The sequence below is a fragment of the Hemicordylus capensis genome, chromosome 2 (assembly GCF_027244095.1).
Source record: "Hemicordylus capensis ecotype Gifberg chromosome 2, rHemCap1.1.pri, whole genome shotgun sequence".
Classification (NCBI taxonomy): Eukaryota; Metazoa; Chordata; class Lepidosauria; order Squamata; family Cordylidae; genus Hemicordylus; species Hemicordylus capensis.
The window spans coordinates 214,131,240-214,143,810 of NC_069658.1; the positions used below are offsets into that span (position 1 = coordinate 214,131,240).

The 12,571-nt window shown below is 47.5% G+C and overlaps 1 protein-coding gene across 2 annotated transcripts in view; it reads left to right on the forward strand.

Moving 5' to 3' along the window:
- SHC2 (SHC adaptor protein 2) overlaps positions 1-7,969 on the forward strand; it is a 32,569-nt gene extending 24,600 nt beyond the window's left edge. For both annotated transcript variants that reach the window (XM_053303141.1, XM_053303142.1), the window contains exons 11-14: positions 342-506; positions 1,154-1,461; positions 2,559-2,694; positions 6,697-7,969. In XM_053303141.1, coding sequence (XP_053159116.1) covers positions 342-506; positions 1,154-1,461; positions 2,559-2,687 — 602 coding nt within the window. In that variant the 3' untranslated portion in view covers positions 2,688-2,694; positions 6,697-7,969. The remainder of the gene's footprint in view (positions 1-341; positions 507-1,153; positions 1,462-2,558; positions 2,695-6,696) is intronic.
- Positions 7,970-12,571: the final 4,602 nt, after the last annotated feature.

Genomic DNA, 12,571 nt, shown 5'->3' on the forward strand with positions numbered 1-12,571 from the left:
TGCCCAGTTTGGAGGTATCTAAGGCCCTGACCCCTTTTCTTTTGGAGCTGTGCAAGGCTTATATCCCTCCCAGATTCTTGGCTCAATGTTGGTTCCAGCTCAGCTTGGAACATGATAGCAGCCAAGAAGACAGAATCAGAACATACAACTAGGTGGTGGGCAGAAGGAGGCGTTGCACCAGCAACAGCCAGGCAATGTGAGATATGTTATAGCTGATCCTGCTGCCTCACCCCTTGCTGGATCATCATCAGTGTCCTGCTGTAGTATAAACAGAGGCTCATAAGTTTCCCTAAAAAGCAAATTGCAAAACCCTGAGAACAAATTGTAGTTGTGTCTTTCAGGCCAGAGCTGCGATTGCTACGTAGAAGCGGACGGAAAGCCGTTGGGTTCTCGAGATTACGAAGGACATGTGTATGTCAACACGCAAAGCCTGGAAAACTGGGAGGCGGAGGCTGGGGGGCACCGACTGCCTGACGAGAGCCCCACAAAAGACCTCTTTGATATGAGTAAGAGAGGGGGCCGACTGAAAGGGGGGGTCTGTGTACATCTGATTCTCCTTTTAAAGTCGTGATGCAGAGTTTTGAGCTTAAAATTTGACAGAACGAAGTTACTCCCACCCTGCAAAAGTTGGATCATAATTGTTATTAATATCGCCAGCCCACTCCAAATGATCCTTAAGGTGCATTACATAAGGACAGCACAAGAAAATATCGTATCAACAACACAGACAGGTGCTGGTGGCAAGGGGGGAGATTCTGAAAGGAAAGTTAATTTTTGTTAAGTAAAGTGCCACCACTCAAATAGGATTGGGCAGCTCTAGAATTGAGGTTCAGTTTCCAAATTCTGCTCCTAGAAAAGCCCATCTCTCTCTCTCTCTCTCTCTCTCTCTCTCTCTCTCTCTCTCTCTCTCTCTCTCACACACACACACACACACACACACACACACACACACACACACACACACACACACACACCCATAATTTCTGGGAAATAGAAGTGAATGCCAGACACTGGGAATGGGGCCACCACCCGTAAGGCTCTGCTTTCCCCCTGCTCTCCCGCAAAATCTCCCAAATGTCCCTCCCCCTCTTTTCTGCCTGCGAATGGATGGTGAAAAGGGAGGCGGTGACTCTGTTTGATTGGCTCCCCCCAGGGCCCTTTGAAGATGCCTTAAAGCTTCACGAATCCATGTCAGCTTGTGGTGCGGGCAGCGACCCTCCGATAGAAGACCAGTGGCCCAGCCCACCGACCCGGAAGGCTCCCATCGCCCCCATGGAAGAGCAACTGAAGCACGAGCCCTGGTATCATGGGAAGATGAGCCGGCGGGACGCGGAGAAGTTGCTGCAGGTGGACGGGGACTTCCTGGTGAGAGACAGCATCACCAAACCTGGGCAATACGTCCTGACAGGGATGCACAGCAGACAGCCCAAACATTTGCTCCTGGTGGATCCTGAAGGAGTGGTACGTTCTGAAATTTCCCTTCTCTGAATGCAGGACAAAATGTATGAGGACAGAAGAGCAGCCGGGCTGGGTCAGTCCCAAGGTCAATTGGTCCAGCATCCTGCTTCCCACAGATGCCTTTGGGGAATCCACAAGTGGGGCATGCAGACAATAGCCCTCCGCTATTCTCTATGTGCAGCAGTTGGTACTCGGAGGTAGACTGCCCCTGAGCATGGAGGTTACATTTCGCCATCCTAAGAACTTAAAGAAGAGCGCTGCTGGAGCAGGCCAAAGGTCACAGGGACACAGGAATTTGCCTCCTAATGAAACAGACCCCTGGCCCGTCTAGCTCAGGATTGTACACTCTGACTGGCAGCAGCTCTCTAAGGTTTCAGGCTCAGAGGTTTTTCTTAGCCCTGCTTGGAGATGCTGCCAGGGATTGAAACTGGGATCTCCTGCATGCAAAGCAGGTGCTCTTTCACTGAGCCATCACCCCATCCTCTAATAATAAAACTTACTCCTGTGAAAACAAGCATAGGAGCTGGATGCCTCTTATAGGAACATAGGAAGCCCTTGATGGACTTGTCCTCCAGGTTTTGGGGGCCCCCAGGGGCTGTGGAGGCAATGGGCTTCAGCCCCCAAATCCAGGGGTAAGAGCACCTCTGACTATGCCGGCAGATGTTGTCACTTCTTGTGGCGGTGCATTCCGTAGGTCAATCATGCACTGTGTGTTAAGAAGTGCCTCCTTTGGGCTGCCTTGAATTTCTTGCTGACCAGTTTCATTGGATGACTGCAGGACCCAGGTCCAAGTGTTATGAGAGAGGGAGGAAACGTCTCTCTGTGTCTACACCATGCATAATCTTACTAGCCTCTATCAGTCCCCTTGGGAGGAGCCTGCTGGGAACCCCGATTTAAGACCCGCCTGGCACTTTGCAGGGGTGAGGGAAAGTCACTCTGTGCATGCTCAGAGGAGCTTTTCCTTATATAGAATGTCTGTTTCTTTAAAGAAGGGTATGGCCAAAGTTGGGAGGGGATGGTGTGGGGGGGGGGCAGGGCTAAAAGAGGGGCAGGGCTAGAAGGGCAAGTCCTAACCTCGTTTCCCTCCCTCTTCCCCCCAGGTGAGAACGAAGAACGCATTGTTCCAAAGCATCAGCCACTTCATTAATTACCATTTGCGATACCAGCAGCCCATCGTGGCGGCTGAAAGCGAACTTTACCTACGGCAGGTGGTGAGATGGAAGCAGTGATGACCTGGTAGGTAATACCTGTTGTTTGCTCCAGGCACGAATGGGATGACAGGGCATTGCTCAAAACGTGACTCCTTTGCCTATGGAACTCACTGCCATGAGGTGTGGTGGGGGCCACCAGCATAGATCGCACAGATACTGAAGCCTCTTCAGACATGACAGCTTAAGGGAACCTCCAAGTCCAAAGGCAGTATATCTCACAATATCCATGCTAAGGGCCAGGGAAAGGCACTACCTTGTGAAGGGTCTAAAAACCAAGTTCTATGAGGAACAATCAAAGCAGCCAGTGAGTCTGGAGGCTAGAAGACTAAAGAGAGGTGTGGTTGATTGATTGAGTGAGTGCCGTCAAGTCGGTGTCGACTCTTAGCAACCACAAAGATAGATTCTCTCCAGGATGATCTGTCTTCCACTTGGCCTTTCAGGTCTCTCAGTGGTGCATTCATTGCTGTCTTAATCGAGTCCATCCACCTTGCTGCTGGTCGTCCTCTTCTTCTCTTTCTTTCAACATTTCCCAGCATGATAGACTTCTCAAGGGAGCTGGGTCTTCACAGAATGTGTCCGAAGTATGATAGTTTGAGCCTGGTCATTTGTGCCTCGAGTGAACATTCTGGATTAATCTGTTCTATGATCCATTTGTTTGTTTTCCTCAAAAGTCTCTTCCAGCACCAAAGTTCAAAATTTTTTCAATCTTGCTTCTTCAAAGTCCAGCTTTCTCATCCACAGAGCGTCACGGGGGAAACCATGGTCCAAACGATTCTAATCTTTGTAGGTATAGACACATCACGGCATCTAAATCTCCTTTCCAAGGCCTTCATTGCAACCCTACCGAGTTCTAATCTGCGGCGTATCTCTTGATTGCTGGATATGATATGATAGCAGTCTTCAAATATCTGAAGGGCTTTCATATGGAAGGAGGAGTAGCGACTTCTTTTCTGTTGCTCCTGACGGCAGGATTAGAACCAATTGTGATGAAATTAAAAGGAAGCAGTTTCAGTCTAGCCATTAGGAGGGGTTTCGTAACTGTAGGAGCGGTTAGACAATGGAACAGTCTGCCTCATGCAGTGGTAGGCTTTCCTTCAACAGAGGGTTTCAGACAGAGGCTAGATGGCCATCGACTGAAGACACTGGAGCACATTTCTGCCCTGAGCAGAGGGCTGGTCTAGAAGGCCTCAAGGGTCCCTTCCTGCCTTGCTTGTGGGTTTCCCAGATGCCTCTGTCCAGGAACTGTTAAAACAATGTGGAGGCTAGTGTGGATTAGATGCTCTTTTGGTCCCACCCGGCAGAGTGCTTGCCCTACTAAAAACATCCCCCCCCACCCCAGCCAGCCGTTGCATTCATTTAACACTCTCCCTGGTCTTTCGTGGATTGAGTTACTGGCAGCAGCTGTCTGTTCTCAAGTTCCACCTACTTTATTCTCTCTCTTCTGCATTTTGGATCCGTGCCCATTCTCTTCTTCTTTCCTACCTTGGCATCATCACGGTTCTCCCGTTTTCTCTCTCGCTTCTGCCTGGCAGGCCACTGCTTGCCAGTTCTCCTTCTCCCTCCTCTCCCTCCTCCAGCTTCTCAGCACCTTTCCCCCGACCTCGCCTCATCCCTGCACCTGGCTACCTCGCTCTCAGCCCCAAGCAGAGGTGCACCTAGGTAATTTTGGAGCCTGGACCTAAAGCCTTTGGAGGGCCCCCCCCCATCCGCTGCAAGTTAAGCATCATTTTTTAACATGTAGATTCTCGAGGGGACAAACCACACCACCCAGGGCAGACTAAAGAAGATTTGGGGGCCCCCAGAGGGTGTCGAGGCCCCGGACTTAGGCCCCGAAGTCCAGGGGTAAGAGCATCTCTAGCCTCAAGGGTGGAGAACGGAGGCTGGATTAGAGAGGAGACAGAGAATCTCCCTCCTGAATGTGTATTCCAAACCAGATTTGAAGTCCCTGTTGGAGTTTCCTTCCCTGGCAAAAGCAAAAGCAAAAACAAAAGGATTATGCAGAAAGCCATAAGACCTTGCGGGCTGGCCATTGATTCTCCTTAAGAGGAAGGGATAGCCATCTTTCAGGAACGCTGTCGCGGATTTCTGTACTGAGCAGAGGGGCTTAGACAATATATAAGGGAGGAGAGCTGGTGCTGTTGTAGCAAGCATGGTTTGCCCCCTTTACTAAGGAGGATCCACCCTGGTTTAGCATTTATATGAATATTGTATAACAAATATATACTGCTTTTCAACAAAAGTTCCAAAAATGGCTCCCTGTCCCCAAAGGGCTCACAATCTAAAAAATAAACATAAGATAGACATGAGCAACAACTAGAGGGATGCTGTGTTGGGGACGGATAGGGCCAGTTGCTCTCCCCCTGCCAAATAAAGAGAACCACCACTTTTAAAAGGTACCCCTTTGCCCAGTTAGCCGGGCATTTGAATGGGAGATTACATGTGTGGGCACTGTAGGATATGCTTCTTGTGGGATGGGGCCATTCTGGGAAGAACACCTGCCTGCTGGAAGCAGAAGGTTCCAAGTTCCCTCCCTGGTTCCCTCCCAACACCTCTCTCGCTCTCGCTCTCGCTCTCGCTCTCTGTAATATTGACCGGGGCGGGGGGGCATCTTCCAGAATAGTTTCAGTCTAAGTTGGCCCTAGTCTAGAGGCAGACAGTTAGAACCAGGCAGGGGTGATGGTTCAAGGCAGCAATCGGGGAAAGGGAGCCACCTGTCCTCACAGCAAAGGCAGTTTGCTCAGGGTGAGGCCCAAGTGCTGAAACTTTGGCTTTATAGAGCCGCGTTTGGTCCTTGGGGGCAGGTGTGTGTGTATGTCAGCTAACTAGATGAGCAGACAAGTCAGTTCTGCAGCCTAGGTGGTGCTAGAGATCTGTCTGATGGCATTGGTTAGGGATTCCCACTGCTGGTCCCCAGATGGAATCTCTCTCTCTCTCTCTCTATCACCGCCCAGAGATGAAAGTTTGGGCGGTGTAGAAGTTTGACAGACAAACCAACCAACCAATATCTAGTGCATATGTATGCTACCGATTTATTTATTTATTTATTCATATTTCAATACCACCCTTCATCCTAAGACCCCAGGGCAGTTAACCACAAAATCAAAAACCATAATAAAATATCAATAAAAACATCATAGAAATGGAACTAACACAGCTAAAATTAAAAGAGAGCAGGCAGGGGGCAACTCCGAATAAAAAGGGGCAGTCTTCACTCCTTTCCCGAAGGCTGGGAGAGAGGGAGCCATGCAGGTCTCGGCTGAGAGGGAGTTCCACAGCCTGGGGGAAACCACCGAGAAGGTCCCGTCCCACGTGCTTGGCAAACGGGCCGAGACTCCCCCTTTGCCTTGCATACCCTCATGTCTCACTCCCCGCTCCCCTGTGCAGATATTGTTCCTCTGTCCCCTGCAAAAAAATCATGAGCCAGTGATGTAGTGGTTAGAGTGTTGGTCTTGGACCTGGGAGATGCGAATTCAAATCCCTGTTTAGCCATGAAACTCACTGGCTGATTCTGGGCCAGTCACTTCTGTCTCTCAACTACCTCACAGGGTTGTTGTGAGGATAAACATCACCATGTTTATCTGTGAAGGAAGAGTGGGGTAGAAATGTAAATGACTTATAGAATTGTAACATCTTTGCAATTTGTTTTAATATTTTAATTTGTGTTGTTTTATTGTGGACTGCCCAGAGATGTGAGTTTTAGGAGGTATATAAATACGTTATAAATAAATAAATACATACAGCGTGGTTAGAGTGCTGGACTAGGACCAGGGAGGCCCGAGTTCAAATCCCCATGCTGGGTGACTCTGGGCCAGTCACATCTCTCTCGGCCTAACCAACTTCACAGGGTTGTTGTGAGGAGAAACTTAAGTATGTAGTACACCGCTCTGGGCTCCTGGGAGGAAGAACGGGATATAAATGTAATAATAATAATAAATATTATATTAAATTACATTAAAATAAAACTGTAATTGACTCACTAGCATATAAATGATGACCCTTGCCTTTTCTGCAACCTCTTTCTCCTTAGGAATCCAGTCCTCTGCTCAGAAACCTACTCTGGACTTTCTCGAAGCTGAACAAATTCAAGCCCAGCTGTTCTGTGGAACGCTTTTCTGAAACAACGCCCTGTTGGGGAATGAGAAAGAGACTTGTCTGTTCTGGAAAACCTACATCACCCCCACTCTCTGGCATTATCAGGCTCCATTAGGCTGCTGTTCCCTTCCCAATGACCACTGCATTCTCATCTCCCCACCCCACCCTGGTTTATCAGATTGGACAGAAACATCAGAGTAGACTGAACAGCCTACCTTGCAGGGAGAGTTTGTGGAGGTGTGTATCCAGATTCCCAAATACAAGATGTTTGGGTTGCTTTTAGGAACCAAGTGAATAACAACAACAACAACAATAGGTTTGGGGTGGGGGTCATGGGTGGGGTTGGGTAGAAGAAGGAGAAGAAAAAGCAGGTTCCATTTCAAGCCAAAAATTGCTGCTGGTTCTCTTGCAGCAGAAAGAAAAGAGTTATGTAGCCAGCCCTTTCCCAAGAAGCTATTCAGATTCAGTGTTGAAAAAATAACAGGCCTCTGTTGGATAATTCTGTTTCTTGAACTGAAATGGACTATGGGAGCTGCTTACGATTCTTATTAAACCAGACCTTTCTACACTTGCAAAGGTCGGTGAGGGAGAAGACAACAGAGGAGCAACCATGTGGTTTATCTGGGAGGCGTTCAGCTCCCTGCAGCTTCAACTTTTTTTTCTGTAGAGTGCTTCACTTCCCCCACACGCCTGCAAGAGGATTTATAATTCTGGACTTTCTGGGAAGGAGCTTGGGGTGGGAGAAAGAGGAAGGGAAGTATCTAGAGCTCTTGCCTCAATGCCCAGCTTTCCTCCGTGCTCTGTATCTCATTTTTTTGTTGATAGGAGGTTGAATAATCTTTGCAGCAAAATGAGAAAGATTTCTGCAAAATCCTCTCTAAAGGTTGGCAGCTGGAGGTGTCTAGGAGAGATTCCACAGTCTGCCACCAGGGGGCACTGTGGTGCTAGGAGAGCACCGTTGGGCAGCTTCACCTTGGCCTTGTAGCATTACAATAAAAATACCCGCTCTAGGAATGTAGTCCTTGCTTCTCTCTCTTATTGTGACATTGCTAGTCACAGTTTCTCAGATGCTCTCTCAGCCAAGTGAATGCCTACAGACTTTTGAACATCTATTGCATCTTTAATGACGCCATGATCCGCAGGAGTGTTTGTTAACCAGGGAGCGTTGCTGTTTTGAATATCTTTCTAATTAAAAGTGGAAATGTTTATTGAGGCCAAGGTCCTTTTTGTTTCATAGGAAAACTTTGTGCATCTTTTAGTCGTTGGTGGTCATTTTATTTATTTTAGAACTGTAGAGCTGAACTCATTCACAGAAGACTTTAAAGAGTGTGTGTGTGTGTGTGTGTGTGTGTGTGAGTGTGTGATGGTAGTCAGCTTATTGAGAGTGTCGACTCAGTGTGCGGCAGCTGTGAAAAAAGCAAATTCCATGCTAGGGATCATTAGGGTTGGAAACTGTGCTAATATTATAATGCTCTTATACAAATCTATGGTGTGACCACATTCAGAGCACTGTATACAGTTCTGGTCACCATGTCTTAAGGAGGACACTGTAGAACTGGAAAAGGTGCAGAAGAGGGCAACCCAGGTGATCAGGGGCCTGGAGCACCTTCCTTAGGAGGGAAGGCTGCAGCATCTGGGGCTTTTTAGTTTGGAAATGAAGTGACTATGCAGTGACATGGTAGAGGTGTCTATAATTATGCATGGAGTAGAGAGAGTGGACAGAGAGAAATTTCTCTCCCTCTCTCACAACACTAGAACCAGGAGTCATCCCGTGAAACTGAAGGCCAGGAAATTTAGGACTTACAAAAGAAAGTACTTTCCCCACATAACATATAATTAACTTATGCAATTCTCGGTCACAAGATGTGGACAGCCACCAGACTGAATGGCTTTAAGAAGGGCTTAGATAAATTCATGGAGGTCAGGTCTATCAATGTCTACTAGTCTGGTGGCTATAGGCCACCTCCAGCCTCAGAGGCAAGATGCCTCTAAATACCAGTTTTGTATTTATATGATGCAGGGGAGCAACAGCAGAAGAGAGGCTGGAGACCCTCAGTGCTTTCCTGTGGGCTCCTCAGAGGCGTCTGCGGGACTACTGTGTGAAACAGGATGCTGGACTAGAGAGCCCTTGGGTCTGATCCAACAGGGCTGTTCTTATGTTCTTACATAACAAATGGCACAGCGAGTGCTTGATAACACATTATATGCAATGCTAGAGAACTGAATCCCGCGGAGTGTTTCTTTTCCAGAAAAAGCCACTTTTTGGCTGGGCATTTTGAGAAAAGAAGGGGTGAGGGAGGGTAGACTCAACCCCTTTCCCCACTTGTGTCACGATCCAGGAGCTAGAATCTCTATTTCCAGAGGATGGGGATGGTGGGGTGCAGGAATCACCCAGAAAGTGTCTCAGAAGCTTTCTTCCTGGGAAGGGAGATGCAAGAGCCTGCACTAGCCAAGCTTGAGGAGGTAGCCCCTGCCCTCCTCCTCTGACTCCAGGCACTCCTCCTTAGTACCCACAGAGCTGCAGGAAACCCCCCCTGTACTGCTGAAGCCCGCACCTGAGGAAGAGGGCACAGGCAGTTGAAGCCCCTGCAGTGGAACTGGAGCTGGAGACATCCGTCTGATGGCAGGATGATTTAAGCCCTCAGTTAGCGCCCGGTCTTTGCTGGAACAACATGTTAACTTGCTACCTGAAGATGTTGTGCTTTTTGTTTGTGGCTGTTCAGTGATCTGTCCATAGCCCTATTCCTGCCCAGAGCACTCTCTACAACAACAACCCAGTTACCCCTACTGACAAGTTACCCCTGCTAACTTGGCAAAGAGGCACCTTTTAACGTGGTGATTCTCTTTATTTAGCAGGGGGAGAGTAACTGGCCCTCTCCACCCCGAGCACATTACCTCCAGTGACTGTGGCTGGTGTCTATCTTACGTTTCTTTTTAGATTGTGAGCCCTTTGGGGACAGGGATCCATCTTATTTATTTGTTATTTCTCTGTGTAAACCACCCTGATCCATTTTGGGAAGGGCTGTATAGAAATCAAATAAATAAATAAATAATAACAACAATGGCAGCAACAACAACAAATATTTATATACCGCTTTTCAACAAAAGTTTCCAAAGCGGTTTACATAAAGAAATAATAAGAAAGAAAGAAAGTAAGAAAGATGGATCCCTGACCCCAAAGGGCTCACAAGCTAAAAAGAAACGCAAGACAGACACCAGCCATCTGAGGGATACTCTGCTTCTCTAAGATAGGGCTGAGAGGGATTCCTGCCTGCAAGCTTGGAGAAGCCGCTGCCAGTCTGTGTAGACAATACTGAGCTAGATAGACCAATGGTCTGACTCAGTATACAGTAGCTTCCTATGTTCATATGCTGGGGGTGGATAGGGCCAGTTGCTCTCCGTCTGCTAAATAAAGAGAATCACCACTTTTAAAAGTTGCCTCTGCCCAGTTAGAAGGCACTCTATCTGATCCTGTTTCTCTGCTTGGATTCCTACTGACAACTTTGCCAAATTCTGCGACTGGTAGCCCTGTAGGCTCCTCATTCCTGGAGCCAGCTCGCAGAACTTCTCCATGATGCCACCCCACTTACTTCAAATCTCTCTTAAAAGTCTTTTTCTAGGATGCCTTTGGCACAACCCCTTCATCCTGAAACCCAAGGAGACATGCTTGAGTTAAGCGGAAATACTGCTCCTATTTTCCCTTGCCTGCACTTCCGCAGTTGTCTCCCCTGTGTAAGCCCCTCGGGGCAGGGACCTCTGTACTCTACTGAGCAGCTGCTACGAAGATAAAATTTCAACACAGGTAGTTTCCTACTGATTGCCAAGCAAGGAGAGAGACGGGGTGGTTGAGGTGCTTGTTTCCTGCTTCTATGTTCTTTCTCGCTTTAGCCCGGCTGTCGAGATAATTGCATCATCCTCTGGAGTAGAAGCATAGCAAGGCTGACCGAAACAGTCACTTCTGCAGCACCTCAGAAGAACCGCCAGCCAATTACTGTTGAATCTCTGTAGCTCAGGCTTTCGGCTTCTCCTATCGCTGCAGTCTCATGGTGGAGTAATTTCTCCTCCCCCTCCACTTTGTAGGATTTAATTGTCTAGACATATTTCTGCATTTCCAAAAGGCTTCTGTTTTGATGTGTGTGAGTGTGTGTGTGAGTGTGTGTGTGTGTGCGTGCGTGCTTATAATCATCTGGGGAGAGAGGCAATAAAGGTGCAGTTCACATTCACTTTTTATGATATATATATTTGCTCATTCCTCTGTCTTTCCCTGTTGGATCCGCTGACACACGTTTCAGAACTATCTAGAGATTTTTTTGCTCTGAACAATAAAGCAGGATTTCAGTTCCTCAGTTATTGGCTCTTCCTTCCATTTGATTTGATTTGCCTCCACATATATATAACATATCTATTTCTGAAAGAGCTGAAAATATTATGAACCTTATGAATGCATAAGCAGAGTGCCTGCGGTCAAGAGGGAAGTACTGGCAGACTCGGAGTAACCCCCAGATATGTCCGTTTCACAAACATCTGAAGAAAAAACATCTAAGGGAGCAAAATAAAAAATAAATCCCCAAATTGTCCCAGTGTAAAACCAATGTTTGCAGTCCTAGAGGGCACTTAACGGACAATCAGGTGGGTGGAGCTAACATGACTCAGTTGCAAGGAGAGGGGAAGGAGGGCTTGAACAAAAAGAGTGGGAAATTTATCAGCTTGCAGAGTACTCCCTCAAGACAGTCATGACCTCTTCTGCTTCTGAAGGGGAAAGGTTTTCACTATTTTCACATTTTTCACTATTCTCAGGCACAGGCTCAGAAAACATATGCGTACCAGGGATATAGTGCAACATTTTGTTGGGGTGTGTGTGTGTGTGTATTCCTCCTCTCTTTGGCCATTTTTTTTTTACTGCGATGGAATTTTCCCTCCAAATATCCATCAATTCATTGTTGTTATAACAATAGGTTCTTGCCCCAAAGAAATTGCCCCTGGTTGATCCTCTCACATCTTCAATGCATCTTCCTTCCTTCCTTCCTTCCTTCCTTCCTTCCTTCCTTCCTTCCTCTCTCACATTATTCTCGCTCCCCCTCTCTTTCATTTTGTCAGAGTCACTCTAGTTTGCCACCTTGGAGGATGGAGGCGACCCTGTCATGAGGCAAAGTGAGATGTTTTGCTCAGGCAATGGATGATTGGGGCACCAGCAGAACAGCAAGACCCACCACCACCACCACCACTGGAGCAGCTGTTTGGGACTGACCTGATCTTTGTGAATGTTGCAAAGGTCAAATCAGTTGGTAGTTCTGATCAGTTGGTTGTGCAATCTCGGATCCAGAATTCCATAAATGGCCCAATTTCGGCCATTTTGGAGCATATCATTGATCATTCTGATCTGAAATTGAGAATCCTAATGTGGTCCAGATTTATCCAATACGGTTTTGGAGGCTTCCAGAGCACTTTCATAAAATTATCAGCATTCTGGAGCTCTAAATGGAGGCAGAAATACAAAGCGGAAACTGCAATCCCCTCCTCCCCATCCCCGCGATCCCGGCCAGGGAAAATAAAAAGCCGTCTTTTGCTATCTATCTGCCCACCCACCCACCCACCCATGCATTTTTTGATTAAGCCAATTATCTGCTTACCAATGTGTTATATCACCTCCCCTGTGATTCTCAGATGCGACATATACTTCACATATACTTTGATGGGATCTGAGCTGTTGTTGATTGACCCAGAGAGAGATCTTGGGGTCATGGCGGACAGCTCGTTGAAAGTGTCGACTCAGTGTGTGTGGCAGCTGTGGAAAAGGCTAATTCCATGCT